At 40.8% G+C, this 24846-nt stretch overlaps 1 protein-coding gene across 3 annotated transcripts in view; it reads right to left on the bottom strand.

Moving 5' to 3' along the window:
• Positions 1–4225: 4225 nt before the first annotated feature.
• LOC149469716 (leucine-rich repeat and immunoglobulin-like domain-containing nogo receptor-interacting protein 3) overlaps positions 4226–24846 on the bottom strand; it is a 175893-nt gene continuing 155272 nt past the window's right edge. For all 3 annotated transcript variants that reach the window (XM_089668757.1, XM_089668756.1, XM_089668758.1), the window contains one exon: positions 4226–15841. In XM_089668757.1, the coding sequence (XP_089524883.1) occupies positions 13992–15809 (1818 nt within the window). In that variant the 5' untranslated portion in view covers positions 15810–15841 and the 3' untranslated portion in view covers positions 4226–13991. The remainder of the gene's footprint in view (positions 15842–24846) is intronic.

Raw genomic sequence — 24846 nt, 5'->3', positions numbered from 1 at the left:
TAACCATCAGACAGAGGGATGACTTTTGGCTGTCCACCTTGTTGGACCCTTGCTACCGTTCAAAAATGGTGGCCTTTTTCACACCTGCTGAGAGGGAGGCCAAAATAACGTACTATAAAAACCACCTATGTAGTCAGTTGGTCTCTGCCTTTGTGCGCCAACGTCCATCCTCAGACACTGTGGGCCCTGTGCGCGCGCCATGGCAGCAGGGGAGGGGTGGGGTGGTAGGAGCAGTGGTAGCTCCACCAGCAGCGGCTGCCTCAGTCTGCAGTCGATGATGAGTAGCTTTCTTCACCAGCGCAGTGAGGAAACTACTAACCAGCCGCAGCAGCAGCAGCAGCATCAGGTGGACCTGGAGCAGGACCTCAAACAACAGGCTTAGGCCTACTTGGACAGCACCCTGCCAACCGAGGTAGACAATCCCCTTGACTACTGGGCAACGAAACTTGACCTTTGGCCCCAACTAGCTGAATTTGCCCTTGAAAGGCTGTCATGCCCGGCCAGTAGCGTGGCATCGGAGCGCGTGTTTAGTGCGGCAGGAGGTATTGTAACTCCGCGGAGGACACGACTGTCCACCCAAAGTGTGGAGAGACTCACGTTTGTGAAAATGAATCAGGCGTGGATTAGTCTGGATTTCAAACCACCAGTTCCTGACACAACTGACTAAATCCGCCATGAATCATGCCCCAAACATGTGCCACTTTCAGGTCTCCTCACACTGCTGGTGTGTTCCATTTTTTGTCATAGGGTGCTGGCAGATTACAGGCCTCCCATAGCTGCTGCCAGGCCCCTAATCTGCCATGGGCCCCTATACCGCCTCCTCATGCTGCTGCCAAGTCCAGAGTCTCTCATGGGTCCCTGTACGGCCTCCCATTGCTGCTGTCTCCATCGCCACACTCTGCCATGTGCCACTTTCAGGTCTCCTCACACTGCTGGTGTGTTCCATTTTTTGTCATAGGGTGCTGGCAGATTACGGGCCTCCCATAGCTGCTGCCAGGCCCCTAATCTGCCATGGGCCCCTATACCGCCTCCTCATGCTGCTGCCAGGTCCAGAGTCTCTCATGGGTCCCTGTACGGCCTCCCATTGCTGCTGTCTCCATCGCCACACTCTGCCATGTGCCACTTTCAGGTCTCCTCACACTGCTGTTGTGTTCCATTTTTTGTCATAGGGTGCTGGCAGATTACGGGCCTCCCATAGCTGCTGCCAGGCCCGTAATCTGCCATGGGCCCCCGTACCGACTCCTCATGCTGCTGCCAGGCCCGTAATCTGTCATGGGCCCCTGTACCGCCTCCTCATGCTGCTGCCAGGTCCAGAGTGTGTCATGGGTCCCTGTACGGCCTCCCATTGCTGCTGTCTCCATCGCCACACTCTGCCATGTGCCACTTTCAGGTCTCCTCACACTGCTGGTGGTTTCCATTTTTGTCATAGGGTGCTGTATGGCCTCCCATTGCTGCTGCCTCCACCGCCACACTGTGGCTCCACACTCTGGTTTTGGCCCCGTGACTGCCCAAATGAGTGAAGTGTGCTGTGATTCTAAGATCGACGGCACTCATCTGCATGTCATACTGACTGTCAGTATTATTTCTCTTCCCCAGCAGACTCCAAGGGCATTTAAATTAAAGGTACAGTGTTCTGCACTAATATAAAGGCTCTCTGAAGCCTAGAAACACCCTTTTATAAGTTAAATTCGCAGCGAATATATTCGACTCGAATCGAAATTTTTCCACGAATTCGCCGAATCAGTCGAATCGAATTTTTGAATACTTCGCTCATCTCTAGTGGTGTGCACATCTCAGCGGTTGTGTTGTTCAGCTTCTGGCTGAGTGCATGTGCCATAGCTGCTGGTGTACATCAATTCTCAGACACGAGAGGTCTACATATCCTATGATGCCTTAGTTGCCTGCAGCTAACCAATGATGTGTACTGTTAAGACACATGCTGAGCATGCTAATGTGCTGTGTGTCAGCACATCAGCTTATAGTTCTTCTCCAGGGCACATTTCAGAGGGTGACAACCTGAACCTGCAGAAAGACACTATGACCCAGTGTTGCCACCCAAGAAGAGGAAGTGCTAAAGCAGAATCTTTTTTGGCATGATCACCAGATAAAATAAAACATAATAGAAGACTCTGCTTCAAAAAGAGGATACCCAGAGGTTTTAATTGAAGAAAGGCATGAACATACTACATTTTACCACTTAGGTTTACCTACTCTTTAACAATGAGCAACAGCCGAGGCTGCTTGAGCATTGTGTTGCAAAGAAGACACACATACCCTACTTATTAGTACCATGTCAACCTACCTTATGAAAAGACACAGGTTTTTTTCTTATCTTCTGTGGCCAAAATCATTTCGGCTGTTGGCTGCAATGAGCCCTCGTATTCTTGTATGGAGCTGTTTCTGAGCCTGGAAATGCTCAGAAGGCAGCCCTATACAATTCAACAAGGGCTTACAGCACAGTTGTGGCCAGCAAGGAAGAAGATTTCATTTGGACAGCATGAAAACAAAGCCAGAGCTCAGAGCAGGCCACTGATGAAAATATGCAGTGCAGTGGGGGCTTTTAGTGTAGTACAGGAGAGCTAAGAAGGGTAGGTTAGTGTTCTTCTTTTAAAAGCATGGTAAATAGGCAGTGAATAGAATACAAAATAAAGCAACTTTGACTTTAACATATTTTTACAGGTTAAAGGATAAGTTCACCTTTCATAACATGTTACATGTTATACACATATTAAGGGTGTAACATGTAACATGTTATGAATAGACCAGCCCCCGCTCCCCCACCTTGACAGCTATTAGGGGATTTTCTCCTTATACTAGCTGTCAAAATGTAAAAAACCACGGCCGTGTGGGGCCCTGCCCGCCCGGCATGTCATTCATTCATAGTTCTTTGTGAGTGAGAAAATATAAGTCACGACAGCCTTGGCGACTATCGGCTTGTAGTTCTCAATGAACTACCATGGCGCTGTGGAGTGCTGTGGTAGATTCTTCCTGTCAGTATATCTGTTTGCACATACATCCCGTATGCACTGACAGGTCTGCAGGAGACCTGCATGGCACCTGCAATTTACTGATCGCTGGTGCAATGCTTTACAGGCTCCTACAACAAAAAAAAACCTGCAAAAAAATCTCCATTTATTATTTTTTAGCAAAAGGTGAACTTATCCTTTAAAGGTCAGACTGATGACTGCATGTCTGCTGGTACTCTTGGGGAAAAGAATAAGTCACATTAGATTTTCAAACATGATCCCCATCAATTTCCCAAGAACAGGCCTACATGGTGCATACATGTCATACAGTGGGTATAGAAAAGAATCACCCTTTGAAAATTTTGACTTTATTTTGGATCCATCTCCTGACTTGTGACTATCTACAACTTTATCCTGGAGATCGTTTGACAGTGCCTTGCCACCCATAGTTGATTGTTTGCTTCAGTTGCACCAGGGACTGAAATACTCCAGGAAAGTTCTTTTCATGCTGAGCTAATCAAAATGACCACAGCTGATCACATTTAAATTTAAAATGGCTTTGTGTGCCTTTAAAAAGGTAATTAGCTACACCTGATTGAGTTTACAAGTTATTTTTAGGAGGGGGGTGATCCTTTTTCCAACTCAGTGATTCTGTTTTTGAATTTTGTTTTATTTTTTTCTGACATGTTGGTGTTATATCTTTCACTTGGATGTAATAAGTTGCACTATAAATACAGCTGCATAAAACAAAAACGGTGTCTGTCTTCATTTCAGGCTGCAAAGCAACAAAATGTGATTCTTTTAAAAGGGGGTGACTCTTTTCTGTACCCACTGTACCTGGCCAAATAAGATCCCAAATGCCACATCATCTCTAAAGGCACCAGGGGCGGACTGACCATTTGGAAACTCGGGCACTGCCCGAGGGCCCAGGGTCAGTAGGGGGCCCAATGAGATGCCCCTGGTACCTTTTTTATAGGCTTTTTTGAGTTTGGGCAAGGACACAGGGGCCCCATGATCCCCTATTGCCCGGGGGCCCCATGAATTGTCAGTCCACCCCTGAAAGGCACCCTTAGATTCATTTAGCTCAACACTGATGGCCACGACTATGGAAACCTTAAAAATATCCACATGAGGTTTGCACAGAAAGAACGGATGATGAGTGAGACACAAGAGGACAAAAGGTCGAGAGACATAGAATAGAGGTATGAAAAAAGAAGACAAGCCAGAAGTTTTTCTCCAAGTAGAAAAAGGTAAACGTGTTATGTTTGTGTTAACAACACCTTTATTTCAGGAAGACACTAAGCAAAACAGGTATTAAAATTATTTTTTTCATTTGTTAGTCACAATCAAAAAAACATTATATACGGTTTTGAACAAAATAACACACAAATATACCGTAACGTGTAGCTCACGTTGAAAAGATGGAACGTTTTAAGCCTAAGTGCTAGGATGAAGCAATCTGAGAATGCAACCATGGCAGTGCTACCTGTGACAGTGTATTACGTATGGCTCATACATTTGTAAGCATTAAACTCAGACGCTTATGTTTTTTTCACAATCTATCATGAATCCAATCCTTTCCTGTGTCAAATATAATAAAGATTCATATGTTACTAATACTATCAAAGCTTCCAACTGTTATGATTTTTGAAGCTAAACATACTTTTGCTCAAATATGGCCGTTACTGGTAAGATTAGCAAGGCTTTTTCCACAGCTATTGTCTCATTTTGTGCTGTCTTAAAATTCTCAAAAGGGCACCTAAAGGTGTGTATAACTGCACACTCTGCAGACCTATTGGCTATTATCGCTTGCTATACAGACACAACCTACTGGAGGTCATGCAGATTCTGGATCTACTACTGCATGCCACAGCTGCATGTACAAGTCCTTATGTTTTTGGACTTCTGCTCAGGACCATGAAGTGTCCTGGGTTGAAAGTGAAAACCTTGAGCGATATGACTGGCATTATTCTAAATTGCGCAAAAGTAAGCATTGCATGCTAATGATTTCTAGACAAATATTCATGCTGCCTGCACAGTATAAAGGCTTCCTAGGTTCTAAAAACATGGAGGGTTTAAAAATGGAAGGAAAGAAAAACAATGTAACAGCAATCCATGATGCAGATCACTTCGGTGACATGAAAATCATTTAACGTCCTTATACATTTATTACATAGCATGTTTGCAGTCACAAGTTGCCTTTAAAACATGGACAGTCAAGAGTATATGCAAATCCATGTGTTGCAGTTCATATTCCACATTTGAAAAACAAGACTCTTTTAACACTAAAAAAGCATAAGATATGCAATTCTTAAAGTCTTAAGCAAAGTAAAGACAGGTTCCAAAGTTTGTGCGCGCATGAAATATAATTACTGCATAGTTAATATAAAACACTCCTAATGGTATTGATTCTACTAGGACTGGCAGTGAAAGTTTAAGCTGATTTGGTAATTCAGAGAGAGATTTTACCTCATTTTTTGGGGGTAAATCTGTTCTCGGTCCAGGACCATTTCTTTGATTAGGTGAGTTGAACATCTAATCTCAGACGACTCGATTTAGTCAGCACCTTTGTGAGAAAGACAGAAAGGCCTCTTACCCTGCATCTTCCTACTTGTGGTGAGCTGCCACTTTCTACACTTAATGTGCACTAGATGGCCAAAAATTTGTGGACACCTGACCATCACATAAAAACCGTATGACCAAACCTTATTGGACACCCCTTCAAATAATTGAATATAGGTGTTTCTACTAAAGAGTAATGTAAATGCTACAGCATACAGAGATATTCTAGACAATTATGTTACGTAATGTGCACTCTTAACCTTGGCAACAGTTTTGGGAATGCCCTTTTCTATTCCAGCATGACTATGCCCATGCGCACAAAGCCAAGTTCATAAAAACACGGACTGATTTGTTTGTTGTGAAGAATTGTGAACCAGGCTTTCCAACCAACATCAGCATTCCCACAGACACAGTCCAAGATATGTGGAAAGCCTTCACAGAAGAGTGGAGGCTGTTGTGGCCACAAAGGGGATAATGGCTTCACATAAATTGTGGAATGGTTTTGGAATGGGATGTCCAACAGTCTGATACAGGTGTGATGTTCAAAGATTTACAGACATTTGGCCATATAATTTTTCAGTGACCGGAGGAAGATTTGCACGTGATCTGCCATATTGATGAACTTCCTCCAATCTCTTATATTGGCAGTGTGTATGTATGTTTGTGTGCATTTGTATGAAGGGTAGGAAGTAGAAGGAACAGAACGCTTGTCACCCATGACAACAACCCTGCTGCCAGCAATTAATAAACTATCTATTTTCTTGGTGTTTAACATATTATTTATTTTTCCTCCATTGGGAGTTCAAAGCAGTTTAACACAAATAATCACAATCTTAAATACATTTGTGATCTGCATTTGGGGTGTACAAACCCTAAAAGTTGAATGAAGAATAACAGTATAGAAATATTTTAAGTGCATTGGTATGTCCATTCTATTACTAATATATCAATATCCTCCTGTCGAAGGACTCAGTCATTTTATTGGGCATATTTTAGCAGTTAATTAGACATTGTAGCAGAGAACAACATATTTACAATATATTGATTAAATAATATTTAAAATAATAACATTTTTCTTAAACACCTTTCAACATTATGGGATCTAGCTATGTATTAAAAGTTTGCTGACAAACTTCTGCACAGCTCCAATGAAACTGGCTGTACTCTGTGTACTATAATTATAGCATGTCCCATGATTGTAAGCGCCATCTAGTAGCCATAATGAAGTAACTGTTTCAAACACCTCAATCTGGTAAAAAACGGTTTATGGCCACTAGACGGCACTTACATTCATAGGTGATAAATCATAGGAGATATGGCAAGTTTTGTTGGAGCTGTGTCGATATTTGTTCAGTGATCTTTTTATACATAGATCCCCATAAATATTTCTGTTTTAAGGTTATAATTGTGGTGCATTAGGGTTAGGATGCGGTTTCAAAAAGCAGAAATGTGCTTTAAAATAACGCAGCCAATCCCATGTTAGTTTTTTTTTTTTACTTTTCTCACTACACTAATACCTGAGAACTGATCTCTGTAAAGTACACTTATGTGGCTCTCAAATTTCTAAGAACATTCCCAGGTATCTTTTTCAATTAGCCGCAACAGTACTCAAGATGAACTTAAGCGGACTCTATGGCAGCCAATGTATTATGCATTTTTTTCTTTCAACCAGAGGGTTGAATGAAAGAAAATTCCTCCATTCCCCCATCTACACCTTCCTTGAAAATGGGGGAATCCCTCCTACTGACGTATTGTATTCTGACAGCGGAGAGACTTCCCCACCTTCGGAATACAATAATCAGTGTTGCCAACAGAAGCTGGTGGCTGGTGGCACTCATCATTCGGGAAAAACCTCACAGGCTGGTTGTACACAAGTTGATAAATTGATCTGCTTGTGTACAACCAGACTGCCCATACATGGATCGAAATTCAGCCAGTCCCTGCTGAACCGGCCAAATTTTGATTCATGGCCAAGAACCTAATCAACATGGACTATGTTTAATCCTTATCCTGCTAGCATTAGTAAATAGATAGGAAAGAATACCATATTTGCTTGTTTTAAACATTTTTTTTTACATTTCTTCAGTTGCTTCCTTGTTCCTATGCCTAGACAAATGATGTCATACATCCCAGGAGTCTTCAGGAGGGGTTTTCTCAACTAAGCACACCCTCCTGCCTGTATAACTGAGCTAAGGGCAGATGGATTCCAGGAAGTAAATGCTACATGAATCATCTGCCCTTACTCAATGGCCAGAATGCTAGGGGGTGTTTTTCAAAGTGATTACTCAGCAAAATAAAGCATGGAGACATGGAAGGATGGGGGAGTTTGCTTTGAGTATTAAAAATAAATTAAATAGTGCTTTTGGTTTGCAGTGCTTAGATACAGTGTAGTTTCTCTTTAGGTCAGTAAAATTTCATACAAGGGAAACATATTTATAATTATCTACAATAGAGCAGTGGAAGGTGTTTCAGAGGTATGGGCATAGATATGTTCAAAATAGCACTATCAGCCCTGGTTCACACTGATGTGGTGCAGAATTTGCAGCGTTTTCAGTGTGAATTCCGCACCACATCAGAATCACACCCAATTCATGCAAACCGCTGCTGATGAGTATGTTAAAAGTTACCAAAACCCCAAAAGCGGTCTGCAAAATGCGGTGCGATGTGCAGAATCGGATTAGATAGTTGTGAATACCTATGCAATCCGATTCTAGTGCGGACCAAAAAAGGATCCTACATGTTTTTGGTTTGGGTGTGGTGCGAATAGAGCCATACAAAAGCTACAAACGCACTGCATACAAATCGCATGTGATTTGTACAGGAATGCAGTGTGTCATTGTACCTTGATATTTTAGGGCCATAGACAACAAAGAACCACTGTACAGAATCGTTTTCAGCTCCTTTCTAACAGAACAGTATTAATCTTTACAAATCCCCTGATAAAGATGAATACTAGTTGTAAATTATTACTTGTTTGCTACATACTGGTGCCAGCCTTCATTAAAGCATATATTGTGTAAATTAAACATTATTTTAGACACACTTTTATTTTTGCTCTTACCCTCTTATTAATAGTTACCGATAATTAATAACATGGAACATAGAATAACATGGATAATAACATGGAAACAGGAGCTACATAAAGTGCTTAATTTACAAAAGCAAAGGATGCTGTTTGCTTTGTAAAGTGAATGTTCCCTTAACTAAGTGAATTACAGTGAAGCTGAAGTCATTCATCTAAATTTCATACAAAAGGCGAAATTCTGTTTTTTTTATCTTGCTCATGACTGGATATACAAATGGAACTGATCACTGTATTTCTTTAAATTCACTTTGCAATATGAACATACACGTGATAAGTTAACTCTTTAGCAAATCAGCCCCAAAGCATACAAGCAGCATGAAATGAAGGCAGATACAAAAAGTTTTGTCTTCAGAGTCATATAGAGGTTTATAATCTAGTGTGCAGATTTCTGGTCATTAACAGAAATGAATAAGGTGATGGGGTTGATTTACTAAAGGCCAATAGATTGTGAACTTTGCAAGTACAGTTGCACTCTGTAAGTGCAGTTGCTCCAGAGCTTAGTAAATGAGAAGCTTCACTTTACAAGGAGTACCCAATCACCTGCATGGAAAATAGAAAAACAGCATTTTTGCTTGCACATAATTGGATGATGGAAGTCAGCAGACCTTCCCCTCATTTACTAAGTTCTGGAGCAACTGCACTTGCAAAGTGCACAGTCTAATTTGCCTTTAGTAATTCAACCCTATGCATAAAGAAAATCTGGAAAAGCCTAATCAGAGACTGGGGTAGTCCAATTATAGTTGCAAATCATACTATTTTAATAACTTATACAAAATCAACAAAGTAACGTGTGGCAGTTTTCTTACTTGCAAAGCTTGCTTTTCTGCATGAAGAAACTTACTTTACAGATTACAATACAGTATACTTTATATTGTAATGCTGTAATAAGGAGATTCTCAGGAAAAAGAAAAAAAATGAATATATAAGTGTGCTATACACCTAAAAAAAAATATAGTGTGTTTCTGAATTGCTTGAAGAAGTTTTTCACTTTGTAGAAAATGTTGATCACTTATTTAGTCGACTTCAAGAAGCAGTATGGAATGGAATCAGTGATCCCTTCTTGAAAAAACCCTTTAATTTGAAGACTTGAATCTCTCTTTGCCAATGTAATGAAGCTCTTAGGAATCCTGAACCACTCCTATATCAGTATCAGTGTTCACATTTCACCTCTAGTTTTGTTATAGCTGTAATTTAATTATTCCATGTCAGGCATCTAGTGGAGTGGTTTGCTAGTAATGTTGATACACAGAGGAGTCTAAACTGGCATTCTCTATGTATATTCAGTAGAAAACCTATTACTGATTGACAGGATTGAAAAAGGGTCATGTCCGATTTATGAGCAGTGAGGTTAGGTTCAGGTGCGGATTACAGGCTATTGACTTCTATGGAAATTGTTTCGAAACCGCACATCATCAGTTGTGAACAGGGTAAAATCCTGACCTGAACCTGATCTAGAGATGTCCTGAACTTGATGTAAAGCTAACCTGAACCACTGAACAACTACTGTATCAAGTAGGTGTGAAACCTGAGCTTTAATCTGCACTGCACACGTGTGAATCAGAACTAAGAATTGACTTCAGAGTTAGGATTTTTGAGAAGGCATTACCCCATGGAGCCTGCAGCTAATTAAGTCAGTGCGGGCTTTAGTTAAAGCTCTTTTGGAGTTTGTTAAGAATATTTTGATACTTTATTATCCATAGTTTGGAAACACTTTTAGGCTTACAAAGTACCTGTTGAATTTTTCTAATTCTCATACTGTCATATGTTTTCTCCACCTGGCTCTCCTGCTGTCTATTTTCCTATACTTGTAAGTATTCAGGTCCTAAATGGTGGTGGATCCATGCCTACTGGCTAGTTTGCTTAATATGTCCAGCATTACTCTCTCACTGCTTACAGCAGCAAAATCTGCTTGTTTTTGAAAATAAGAAGCTAATTGCATAGTTTAGAACTAAGAGACAGACGTTTGCCCAGAAGCACTGCAAAAAGCTTGCCGATACTGTGTAATATACAAGTAAATTTGCCTTGATTCTCTGCCTTTAGTATATTGGCAACAGCTTGCATTACTTCTTGCTGAGAATTGCTTTTTAAACCCAGGGAGATTTCATATGCAGGGCAGCAATGTTCCTACTATAAAATTTATCTGGAATGAGAAATGTGTGTTTCCCTTTGCTATCAGACCGGTTTATTACTTTTCTTCTCTTCCAACTGTAATTATTCACATTGGGTTTGAACATGACTAACTGCTGCTCCAATTATCTCTTTAAAATAGTATTATATCCTCAGCATTTGTAGTTTAATACATTGGGCACAATAAAAGAGACACTCCTCAGTAAACTATTTGTTAAAATTCTTACCACAGCACTTCCAGTTTACAACTTTCATTGCAGCTGGCTCCTGCTCTCTCAGTACTTCTTCCCTGAACTTCTGGTCTTCTCAGGAAAGAATTAACAGTAAACAGCGCAGTCTTCAGTCAGTCTCTTAGCATGGAACAGGGAGGGTGGAGGAGAAGAGAGAAGCCTTACTATCGTAGGCTACAGGGCTGTGGGTTTTCCATTGATGTAAACAATATATGGAAACACTATAGTCCCTACATGCAATGGCAGCTCCATAGGAGGCTGCTAGTGAATAGAGGCACCCTGAAAAAAGAAACTTGGGGCAGCAGTCATGGCATGATCTTAAACTGGAACATAGAGAAGAATAAAAAGATGAAACATACTCAGTAACCAATTAAATCAGCAGCTGAATGTGCTTAGAAACTGATGGTTTACTATCACTTTAAGGGTACCTGGCACTGTATTATTGCATGTTACTGCATCAGAAACATCATGTCAATTCTGGCACAATGAGGCATCATTCTGCTATTACTTAGCCATTGTAACTTACTATTCAAATTCTGTGTATATATCAGTCTTCAAAATAAAGTATATAGAGCACACATATAAACTCTGCTTTCTAACAGATTACAGTATATATTTAGAAAATACATGGGGTACTTGCCATACTTCCCATCTTTTGTCTGTCATTGGCATTTTGCTAAAGGCCCATTAAAATGAAGATTTTTTTGATAACTGTATGCAACTAATTTACAGTATGTAACGTTGGTTGGGACAAACAATAACATTACTGGGGTGCTTATAAATGTCACCCTCTATTTTTTTTTTCAATACTGTTCTTACCTCTGCACAATCAGCTTTGCCAGTATCGTAGTTCACCCCAAATTCTGTCACCAAACACCAGCATTACATGTAGTAACCCCAAACAGTTATCAGAAAGACACTTTGTGAACTTGGATAACTGACTCCTGTAGGTCCAATAAAATGTTTATTATCCAGATTTTAGTTACTGACGCCTGCTACAAAGATGACTTATTAGGTTTAGTATTTGTGATGCACATAACTTAATTTTTAAAATATAAGGGGTGTTCAAGTCAAACCAGGACTTTTAATTTTACAGGTATAAAAAGTGATACTATTGTGGCTTACTACATACAGACGTAAGTGGCAAATGTATCATATTACTGATAGGGGGCGCACATGTCGTGGGCCAGTTCAGAGACCGTTTTTAAAGATGGCAGAAAACAGTGATAGTGCGTGTATGGAACAGCGTGTGGTGATGAAGTTTCTTGTGAACGAAGGCGTAAAACCCACGGATATCTATAGAAGACTACAAGCACACTATGGTGATAAGATGCTCAGCAGCAGTAAGACATTTGAATGGGATAAATGTTTCAAAGATGGCCGTACATCTGTCAGTGACGATCCCGGTCATGGTGGTTCCCAGTCACAGCAGTCGTTCCTGTGAACATTCAGCACGTGAAACGCCTGATCCTGGATAATCAACGCATAACCTGTTGTGAAATTGCACAAGAGCCTAATCTTTCTGTGGGAACGGTGAACACAATGATGACGAAGTGAAGCAGGCTGTCCTAGGATGGTTCAGGCGTACTGACAAATCTGTCTATGCCGGAGCCTTCCGGGCATTAGTTAAATGCCAGGATAAGTGTATACATGTAGCAGAGGAGTATGACGAAAAATAAATGCAGTTTCCACTCCTTAAAATTTGTTCTTTTATTATATAAACTCAAAAGTCGCGGTTTGACTTGAACACCCCTCATATTTTAATACGTGAAAATTGATATTTAGTAATGTTATTTAATTTGCCAAGCTGTTTGCAACAGTTGGGTTTTGTGATTCATAACTTTCAAGGCCGAAGGTTAAAAAAATATATAAAACTGTGTATCAGTTTTTTTTCTCTCTTACTGAACACTGTATTTATCACTATATTAAATTAAATACATTTAAATAAGTTAGTGAAAATACAGAATTAAGTTTAATACATTTTTTAGTTTCCCCACTCTATTTATGATTCTTAAAATCTACTCAACATGCACACTTAATAACATTTTAGATGGTGTTGTTCAAAACCTGAATGCTTTAACACATGAATCCTAAATACTAAATCTACTTTTGTCTTAATAATTGACCCCAGTCATAATTGATCTTAGCAGTCCAGCAGGATTGTTTGATCTGGCAAGTAAGCCTGCAAAATTTTATACTTATTGGACACTGGGATAGGGTTAGGTTTGTGTGTTTTATATGGTTCTTGGATAGTGTTACACTTTCTCTGATTTGTGTTTGTATGCTTTAAAGATGTTTGATTCATGATTCTCTTTTACATATTTCACATACTGTGCTTAAATGTGTTTGATGTATCACTTGTATTGGGTTCTACATCCAGTTCTTCTTGCTGAGATTTTTTTTCTATTATGGCCTTAATATTGGTCTGTGATGGTCCCATTATGTATCCTGAGAGTTTTCCCTAGTAGACTGTTAGTTTTCCAGGTGAGTAAAGCTCAAGATGTGTTTCTGAATATTTCCAAAGATGTGCTGGGTCCTGATTTTTTTTTTTCTAATTATTAAGTCATTTTTCTGGAATGGAGCCATTATCAGTAAACCTCATTTTGTTTCAGTTAAGGCTGTTTTACAAACCCTGCTTTATTGTGTCATCTTGCCAAAACATTTGGATTCCACATATCCATGTCACATGAAGATTAGGTCTCCCACACTTTATCACTAAACTGTCAACTTGTCACATTTTCTGTGTAGTGTGGGTGAGGCACTCAGCTCCTGGAATGCTGGGTTTGCAGTTTAAACCAGCCCTGTTCAGTCACACACAAGAAGATGTGATTGGCTGGTCAAGACAACCCAATTGGCAAGAGCAATTCAATAGCCCTTGTAATTAGTAGGAATGGAAGATGCCATAAGCATGTAATTACAGGCAGGTAATGTAATCTCATAGATGAGGCACACCTTTCAGATCACTACCTTTAATTAGCAAAATTCACAGTATCCTAAAGCAAATTACTTAGTCTTCAACTCTCATATCATTTTCATATTGAACTTTCTAGCTCCACCTTGACCAGCAGCAGAGGCAGGCCCATCAACCTTACGGAATGAATACTCCACCGAGAAGTTATTTTTATGCTGTCCTCTTCCTCTGCTCCAAACAAAGAGAAGAAGAAAGCAAAATAGTACTACTCCCAAGAATGTAATACATCCCATGGCTGTTGACACCAAAATTGTTTTTAGGTCCAGAGTAAACTTCAAAAAAACATGGGTGTCATTGTGAGAGGTATCATTATATTCTGATAAATACAATGTTCGGTTGGAATATGGAGAGTTGTCACCTTTTACAGTCAATGTTGCAAAGTAAGTATCATTCCCTCCAGCATTAGTTGCAATACAAATATATGTCCCACTATCTTGTACTTGAGCATATCTTATCTCCAAGGTACCTTCTGGCAGGACAGTAGATCTTCCTACACTCCTGCTTGTAATCATCCTTCTCTGTGGTGAGACCCAGACAATAACTGGAACAGGTTCTCCATCTGCCTTACAGTGGAACGATACTGCCTGACCTTCATGGGCTGTAATGTGTTGCAGCTTTCGGTCCCTTATTTTGGGTTTTTGGCATGTGAAATATTCAAAAAGTATTGAATCTGGAAAATCGCACAAAGCATTGCCTTGAATCTCAACAGGAGAAGCACAGACAGGTTGGTGACCATCAAAATTGAGCGTTTTTCTTCGTTGCAAGATCCATAGTAGTCTGCAATCACAAGCAAGTGGATTGGCATCCACTCTCAGTGTCTCTAAAGTATTCACTGATTGAAAAGTGTTCTCTTCCAAAGTTAATAGGAGATTATTGGAGACATTCAAGAGTCGGATCTGTCTCAGGCCATAAAAAGCTTGGGATTCTACCATAGTGAGAGAGGCTCCTACTATGTGAAGCTCTCTGAGCCTGATTATGTCACGAAAGGAACCCCGCTGGATGATCCTAATAGGGTTGTAAGAAAGATTTAGGTATTCCAGGTAAGTAAGACTTTTTAGAGCAGCACCTGGTACTGATGTAAGATTGGTATAAGTGATTGAAAGAGAGGTAAGATTTAATCCTTGAAAGGCTGTTGGACAAACATCCTCTAGAAAAGGCCAGCAGTCAATTTCTAGTTGTTTGAGGCTGGAAAGTTTTTGAAAGTTTTGTTCTTCTAAATTGCTGATGCCCAAGTGACGAAGTTTAAGGACCTCAAGACCTTGCAGATAAGACAGTGAGTCGGCAGATATAGAAGTTAGGTTGCATTTTTCAATTGTTAGCTGTTCTAGTCCTACCAGTCCAGAAAAGGCTTTCTGTGAAATATACAACAGTTCATTGTCTCCAACTTCAAGGCTTTTCAAATTCCGCAGATCCTGGAACATGAAATCCAACAATATGACAATTTTATTTTCACTAATATCCAACAAAGTCAGATTGCCAAGTTTGTTGAATACCCCAGCTGGAATAAGTTTCAGCTGATTACCCTTCAGCTTCAAGGTTTGTAGGTAGAAGAGGTTGGCAAATGCCCCTGGCTCAATAACTGAGATAATATTTTCACTAAGATCCACTTCTTCCAGTTGGGGAAAGGATGAAAATTCACCAGGATTCAGGCAGCGAATACGGTTCTTACTAAGGTCCAAAAGCTTTGTTTCAGAGGGAATGCCATCAGGAATTGCTGAGAGGCGCTTACGGTGACAGATAACTGATCGGATTTGTGGTGTGCATTCACAACGGCCAGGACACCCCAGTGCATTTTCTTCTGAACACAGTAGGAGGAGATGGAATACTAAAATGGAGGGCCAGCATGATGCCATTTTACTAGGCATCATACAATGAGAAGTGCTAACATTTTTGCAGACACCTAAAATCAGAAATAAAAACAAATGAGAAAATTAAAATCAAAGAATTTTATTGAAATTATAAACTACAACAAATTATTGCATTATTTACCCTAACCTGCCATTCCAGTTATTAATAATTATATATGGATGTATGAACAACAAGAAACAGAAATTATTGGTGTACAAGGTGAGAACTAGTTTTGCATTTCACTTGTAATTTGTTCTCACATACCATGGAACATACAGTGGCCATAATACTTAACCTGGGATTACCTAGTATAATGTTACTGCTGGTACTGAAAAAGCAACACTTAGTCACTGGTCACACCGCTGCAATTTAAAATCGTGCGATTTGTGTGCAATTTCAGCACAATTTCAGGTTCGATTTCTGAAGACTTTTTTGCTACTTGTGAAGATTTTCAACGATTTCTTACAATTTGCAGCATAATTTCCATTGTATTCTATGTATGTGAAATCACAACAAAACTGCAGAAAAAGTAATGCAAGAACTACTTTAGAAATTGCGCTGGAACAAATTGCAAATGTTAAAACATCGACATTCACATTCATAAGATGTGATTTCAGGTGTGATTTCAATTCCCAGATTGCACCTAAAATCGCACCGGTATGACTGGGCACTTACTGTAGAACAGATTTTAAAGCCCATGTAGAGATTATACTGTGTTGGGTTTGTTGATTTCAAGCAATGCACACAATATGACAATGTTCTGGGTTACAGTAATCAAATCACAATTTTGTTTAAACTAATTTATCAAATTGGTATTATATATGTTAGAAAGCAAGGTGTTTAATTTAAAGAAGCCCATTTCTCCTGTTCAGGCCTATGGCTGGACCTAGGGGGGCTTGAGGGGGGCTTCGCCCCCCCCCAGAATTCAGTTACACCCCCCCACATGCAATTCCCCCCGCCATGTTGTGCCTGAAGAAAGCTACCTAAAAAAGGAAGACTGGCTGCAGCTGTGAAGCCAGAGTGTCTATGACACTCTTGCACAGCCCAACAAGCAAACTCCCCCCTTCTCCCTCCCTGCACACATAGGACAGGAGAGAGATCTGTCCCCCATCCCGTATCTCTGTTCCACCCACACTGCAATCCCCTATGTTCAGCCAGTGCTGTGACTGACAGAGGGGATGTGTGGGTGGGAGATTTGAAGCCAGCAGCTGGTAGATCCATCATGGACGCATGATTGATGCTGCTCCTGAGCCTGCAGATCCTGGGGTGAGTGAGCAGTTCACTGAATACTCCCCATCACCCTCCTTTCTGTCCCCCATCTGTTGCTCCCCCCTTCACACACTTGCACAGCAAATTTCATGTCCAGTTAGCACTCAGGGACAACTGAAATCTGATGTAAGGGGGCACTCCACTTGATTCTGATGTAAGGGTGTACTCCGCTGGATTCTGATGTAAGGGGGCACTCCAATGAACTCTGATTTAAGGGTGCACTCTGCCAGATTCTGATGAAAGGGGGCACGCAGCTGGACTTTAATGTAAGAGGGCACTCTGCTGGAATCTGATGTAAGGGGGCACTCCACTGAATTCTGATGTAATGGGGCACTCTGCTGAACTCTGATGTAAGAGGGCAGTCTTCCAGATTCTAATGCAAGGAGATACTGCATTGGATTCTGATGTAAGGGGCACGGCGCTGAACTCTGATGTAAGGGGGAACTCCACTGAACTCTGATGTAAGGGGGAACTCTGCCAGATTGTGATGTAAGGAGGCACTCATCCAGATTCTGATGTAAGGGGGAACACTGCCAGGTTCTGATGTAAGGGGGCACTCCACTGGTTTCTGATGTAAGAGAACACTCTGCCAGATTCTGATGTAAGGGGGAATTCCACTGGATTCTGATGTAAGGGGCCACTGCACTGAACTCTTATGTGAGAGGGCATTTCACTGGATTATGATGTAAGGGGGCACCCTGCCAGATTCTGATGTAAGGGGGCACTTCACTGGATTCTGATGTAAGGGGGCACTCTGCCAAAGGCGGGCATGCCGCTGAACTCTGATGTAAGGGGGAACTTCGTTGTACTCTGATGTAAGGGGGAACTCTGCCAAATTCTGATGTAAGGGGGCACTCTGCCAAATTCTGATGTAAGGGGACCTTACGCAGGATTCTGATGTAAGGAGGCACTCTGCTGAACTCTGATGTGAGGGTGCACTCCACTGGATTATGATGTAAGGGGCACTTCACTAGACTCTAATGTAAGGGGGCACTCTGCTGGATTCTGATGTTAGGGGGTACTTTGCCAGCCTCTGAATGTAAGGAGGAACTCCACCAGATTTTGGTTTAAAGGGTGACTCTGCTGTAAGGTGGGACTTTGGAGGCACAGATGTAAGGGAGGACTCTGATGTATAGGGGAAAGACTGGGGACTTTGATGTAAGGGAGGACGTTGATGTGAACATGGCACTCATTCTGACCACTGCACTCCATATGTTGTTTTGATTTTTACATGCTCCTGATCCCTGCACTCTGAACATTATGCTGTACATAGACCTGACTAAGGTGTTCATTGTCTCAACAGTTACTGGTTCTTCTTTAAGGTAGGTTCAGTAAGGCAGACTTTTTAATTGTAAACCAGGCAGATTATTTTTATGAGTATTGCTAATATTGTCAAATGTTTACATATTGTTTATATAGTTTAAGTGTTTTCCTTTAGAAACATATTATATGCCCTCTGCCCCTGCTGACTGCCATACTAACCCTATTGTTACTTTAGCATTTGGGAAAAGCTTCAATTCCATTATGCCACTTAAATCAATACAAGTAAAAAAAATGTTTTGTTAAATACATTTTTTAATTTAATAGCGCTTAATTTACCCTTCTCAGCCCTAATTCATTATTTCTTTTCTTTCCCCCTTAGCTATTATTTCTTGCTGTTTTTTTGTTTATTTCTATCTTTGAAGCTATTGATATTTAAATGTTTTTTTTTTCATTTTTATTTATTTATTTTCCTAATTTTTTAAGTGTCACATTTGAAAAAAGTTTTATTGTCATTTTGAACAGGACACATTACAGAATAAAATATTACGTTTGTTACTTTTCTTGTCTATGCAAAAACAAATGTAAACGTTTTTTGCAAATGTTGGCAAAATAAAGGCTTGTTTTCCTAAAATGACATACAGGTGAAACTCGAAGAATTAGAATATCGTGCAAAAGTTCATTTACTTCAGTAATGCAACTTAAAAGGTGAAACTAATATATGAGATAGACTCATTACATGTAAAGCAAGATAGTTCAAGCCGTGATTTGTCATAATTGTGATGATTATGGCTTACAGCTCATGAAAACCCCAAATCCACAATCTCAGAAAATTAGAATATTACATGCAATCAATAAAACAAGGATTGTACAATATCAGACCTCTGAAAAGTATGTACTCAGTACTTGGTTTGGGCATCTTTTGCAGCAATTACTGTCTCAATGCGGCTTGGCATGGAAGCTATCAACCTGTGGCACTGATGAGGTGTTATGGAAGACCAGCATCTTCAATAGTGGCCTTCAGCTCTTCTGCATTGTTCGGTCTCATGTCTCTCATCTTTCTCTTGGCAATGCCCCATAGATTCTCTATGGGGTTCAGGTCAGGCGAGTTTTCTGGCCAATCAAGCACAGTAATCCCACGGTCATTGAACCAGGTTTTGGTGCTTTTGGCAGTGTGGGCAGGTGCCAAGTCCTGCTGGAAAATGAAGTCAGCATCCCCATAAAGCTTGTCTGTGGAAGGAAGCATGAAGTGCTTCAAAATCTCCTGGAAGGTGGCTGCGTTGACCCTGGACTTAATGAAGCACAGTGGACCAACACCAGCAGATGACATGGCTCCCCAAATCAACACAGACTGTGGAAACTTCACACTGGACTTCAAGCATCTTGCAGTGTCCTTGGTTTCCAAATGAGATGCAAAAGTTGCTGTCATCAGAAAAGAGGACTTTGGGCCACTAAGCAACAGACCAGGTCTGTTTTTCTTTAGCCCAGGTAAGAAGCTTCTGGCGTTGTTTGTTCAGGAGTTGCTTGACAAGAGGAATACGACATTTGAAGCCCATGTCCAAGATCCGTCTGTGTGTGCTGGCTCTTGATGCACTGACTCCAGTCTCAGTCCACTCCTTGTGAAAGTCCCCAACACTTTTGAATGGCTTTTTCCTGACAATCCTCTCCAGGCTGCGGTCATCCCTGCTGCTTGTGCACCTTTTTCTTCCACAGTTTTCCCTTCCACATAACTTTCTATTAATGTGCTTTGATACAGCACTTTGGGAACATCCAACTTCTTTTGCAATTACCTTTTGAGGCTTTCCCTCCTTATGGAGGGTGTCAATGATGGTTTTCTGCACAACTGTCAGGTCACCAGTCTTTCCCATGATTGTGATTCCTACTGAACCAGACTGAGAGACCATTTAAAGGCTCAGGAACCCTTTGCAGGTGTTATGGCTTACTTAGCTGATTATCATGAGCTGTAAGCCATAATCATCAAAATTATGACAAATCACGGCTTGAACTATCTTACTTTGCATGTAATGAGTCTATCTCATATATTAGTTTCACCTTTTAAGTTGCATTACTGAAATAAATGAACTTGCACGATATTCTAATTTTTCAAGTTTCACCTGTATCTTACCTTAGGTAATAACAAAGTTATTGCTGGATAAACAGGCCCATAGCCCATGGATTTAAGACCTGTTAAGTGAACCTGTCAAGTGTTTGTACAGTGAACCAGTAGGAGAACAACAGACTTCAGCTCATTGTCTCTGTAAAGCCGCTGAGTCAGGGGACTCTGTTGGTCCAGAAAATGGATCAAAAACTGCGATACTAAAGCCTACCATACATGGGTCGAATACCGAAATAATTTTTTTCGAAAATCTTTTCTAAGAATTTTTGTTTGAATATTGACCCATTAGGCCGATTTTCATTTGCCATCGAATTTGAGTGATCGGGCATGTTGGAAATTTTTTGAAAAACAAACACATTTCTAATCAATGATAGAAGAATCGTGCATGAAATGTAATTGAAAAAGAAATGAGCATGAGCTGTGACCTAGAAAAAAAGGAAATTTTTGGCCGCAAAAATTCTGTAGCAACATGAGGTCAAATTTAAAGGCTTGGTTGGTCAAATTTCAAAATTAATAGTGGCACTGTCAGATTAGAAAATGCACAACATTTCCGATTTTCTAAAGAAAATTTCAGTAGCTCAGAATTCAACCCATGTATGGCCTGCATTAGGCCCTTTCAACATGTGTTTACATCTACCAATATCAGTTGAACATGTCCCTCTTCCAATATACAGTATATGCTGAATTGAGAGGCATCACCTTCAAAAGTAAGAGACAAAAAAAAAAAAACCAAGAGCTTTCAAATATATTTTTCCAAGCAAATCTACTCTCTTTCACCTGCTTCCTGCCCCGCTCACTGCATGTACTGCTGGGTGGGACAAGCGTCATTTTGGGAGTGCGTATGGGTACGTGCATCCCCTCATGTGCCTTGTATGTGTCATTCAATGACAGTCTTTGAAAGGATAGTGTTAGGGAATTGTGCTGCTCTAGTGACGGTATGTAAATAAAAAAAAAATTGTAAATTTTTTTTATACTGTCACCAAAGTAAGTTGACATTGTGCTGCTGTGGTGGTGATCATGTATAATGGCTGGCCACTCTGATATCACTGTATGTCAGTGCTCCCAGACATTTTCAATGATCACCGCAGTGCAATGTCACTAGACCAGTGTTGCCAGTCACCTCAGTGTTCGTAATCACAGCACACCAGCCACAGTGTCCCTAATCACCACTATACCAGTCAGTGTCCCTAATCACTGCTACACCAGTCAGTGTCCCTAATCATCGCTACACCAGTCAGTGTCAATAATCATCGCTACACCAGTCAGTGTCCCTAGTCACCGCTACACCAGTCAGTGTCCCTAAGCACTGCTACACCAGTCAGTGTCCCTAATCATTGCTACACCAGTCAGTGTCAATAATCAGCGCTACACCAGTAAGTGTCCCTAATGACCGCTACACCAGTCAGTGTCCCTATTCACTGCTGCACCAGTCTTAGTGTACCTGAGCACTGCTACATCACTTACAGTGTCCCTAATCACTGCCACTCCATTTACAGTGTCCCAAATCACCAACACAAAGTCACAGTGTGCCTGATCACTCCCACAACAAGCACAGAGTCCTTGATCATTGCTGCACAGTCCCTCTATCCCTGATCACCGCATACACAGTGTCCATGATCACCACACACTATACAGTGTCCCTGATCCCCACACACTATACACAGTGTCCCTGATCACTGCACACTGTACACAGTGTCCATGATCACCGCCGCACATGTCACAGTGTCCCTGATGACTGCCACACATATCCCAGTGTCCTTGGTCACCATCACATCACTCATAGTGCCAACAAAAGGAGTGATGCTTTCTGAAGAGCGATCCGTGTTTGAAGTTCTCTTCACTGAGCATTTAACAGGCAGTGAAGAGGCATTGTATCTCCTCCTCACCACCAACTTCAACCCCTTGGACCCTACACAAGCACCCCCATTCACTTGAATGGATTGTGTTTGTTGCGGGTACATGGGGTATAATTGCTGCCAAAGCTGTGAAGAAAAGCATCAAAGCTGCAGCATGTGTAGACCCCTGGCCTACACAGCAAAAGGGGTAACACTTGAAGGGTTGTAAAACTGAGGCTCAAGTGCAAGATTTTGCCACCCCCAAGCTCATTTGTGAATGAGCTCAGTCACCAGACCAGTGTATGCCAGCAATGGTGTTCCTTATAATCATCACATTAGTTCCAACTGTCGCCAAACCAGTGCAAGCAAGCAATAGTGTTCTTGACCACCACTACACAAGTCCCCATGTCACCAAATCAGTGCAGCAAGCAACGGTATTCCTGATCACTGCCACACCTGTGCAGTGTTTCCTCTGCCTGCCTCACCTATACTGACCCTGGCCTACATATTGGCCACCTTTCTGCCTGCTGCCTGGACCAATCCTTTGCCTGTTTGCTGACCATGTCTCTGCCTGCCGCCTGAAATGACCCATCTGCATAGCCAACTGACTATAGGAATAGGGACTGCTATAGGTGACTCTACACTAAACTATATTCCCTAACCACTCTTATATAGGCTGCCATCATCGTACAAGATACAATATCTGGTACATAATCAGTCCAAACAGTGATAAATTCTTACATATGTGGTATCTCCATACTCGGGAGGAGTAGCAGAATGTGTTTTGGGTTGTAATTCTAAGTATGCCCATGCTATGTGTAAAAAATATCTTATTCAATTTACAACTTTGTGTAAAAAAATACAATTTATTTTTCTTTCTGTATTTTCCAAAAACTTGTGGAAAAAAATGAAGTCTTCAAATGACTCACCATGACTTAAAAAATACATTGTGGTGTTTATTCTCCAAAATGTGGTAATTTTGTGTGTGTTTCTATTGTCCTGGTGATCTGGGGCCTCCAAAAATGTGACAGGGAAATTAAGGCATTTTTGGTTTTTAAATAAAAATGTGCACTGTAAATGAACAGCAAACTATGATCAAAGATTCTTACTCTGGTGTAATGTAGCATTCATTTCCAATAATATTACTCTTAAACTTGTTTATAAATTGTATAGCATTTCAGATTTGTCAAAGCATGTGACACCAAACTATTTGGGGTAATCAAATTTATAAAAGAATTATACAAGCTACAGGTTGATATAAACACATTGGATAATACGATAATTGCATAACAAATGGGGTTTAATGAGAATTAATGTGAGGTTAGGCATTTGAATTCCAAAAATATACAGACAACATACAATCAGGAAAGTAAAATTGAGATAGTTGATGACAGAGGAGGAGGTGTCGGGTGCCCTAATACATTTATAGATTTTTTTTAAATGTGCAGCAAATGTCAGTTTATGGTTTATAAAGCCTAATATTTAATTGTATAGAATGAAGTTTAGACTGCAGAAACATGGTTATTTTGTCTCTACACAATGCAATCCTCATCTTAAAAATACAGCATCAATCTTAAGCTCTAGATAACAGAGGTAGTCTTCTCAGAACTGCACTGATTGTAAAGAAGGGTAACTAAATTAATAAGAGAAGTAAACGACCTGTAAAGTATTGAGGTTGAATGTATTTACCCAGAGAAAATGAATGGGTTATTATCAAATATTATACTGCAAATAGCATATATAGGAGATTCAGAAGAATCAATTGACTTTAAAGGAAACATTTTTAGGGCACGTATTTTTCTCAGGGCTACTCCACTCTTCAGGCTCGGTTCACACTACCGCAGCTTGGGATCTGACTCGTGAGACCCCCAAGTTGCACGACATGTGAAATTCCATGTTAGTCAATGACGGGTGGACTGACCATTTGAGCACTTGGGCACTGCCCGAGGGCCCGGGGTCAGTAGGGGGCACCATGAGATGCCCCTGGTACCTTTAATTGGCTTTTTCATAGGCTTTTTTGGGTGTGGGCAAGGACACAGGGGCCCCATGATCCCCTATTGCCCAAGGGCCCCATAAGTTGTCAGTCCGCCCCCGGTCAATGACAGTCCTCTTAATTAGCACTACCTGTGGTCATCACAGAAGACAAGGGGGCACTCTTTACGCCTGGAGGAAAAGAAATGTAATCTCCAAACGTGGAAAGGTTTCTTCACAGTGAGAGCTGTGAAAATCTGGAATAGACTCCCTCAAGAGTTGATTCTGGCCACCTCAGTGGATTGCTTCAAAAAAGGCCTGGATTGTTTCTTACACAGAATATAACTAGATACTAACATTTATAGGTAAAGTTGATCCAGGGAATATCCAATTGCTTCTCGGGGGATCAGAAAGGAATTTTTTCCCATGCAGAAGCAAATTGGATCGTGCTTTGATGGGTTTTTTGCCTGCCTCTGGATCAACTGTGGGTATAGGATTATAACTTTTTTTTTTTTTATGGTTGAACTGGATGGACTTTTGTCTTTTTTCAGCCAGACTAACTATGTAACTATGTACAGAAGACGCTCTGACTTTACAAAAGGTTCC

This window comes from Staurois parvus, unplaced genomic scaffold (assembly GCF_062004578.1).
Source record: "Staurois parvus isolate SC_StPar_1 unplaced genomic scaffold, SC_StPar_1.0 ptg000062l, whole genome shotgun sequence".
Lineage (NCBI taxonomy): Eukaryota > Metazoa > Chordata > Amphibia > Anura > Ranidae > Staurois > Staurois parvus.
Note: the sequence above shows the minus strand (reverse complement) of the source record. Positions and strands in the feature narration are given on the sequence as shown.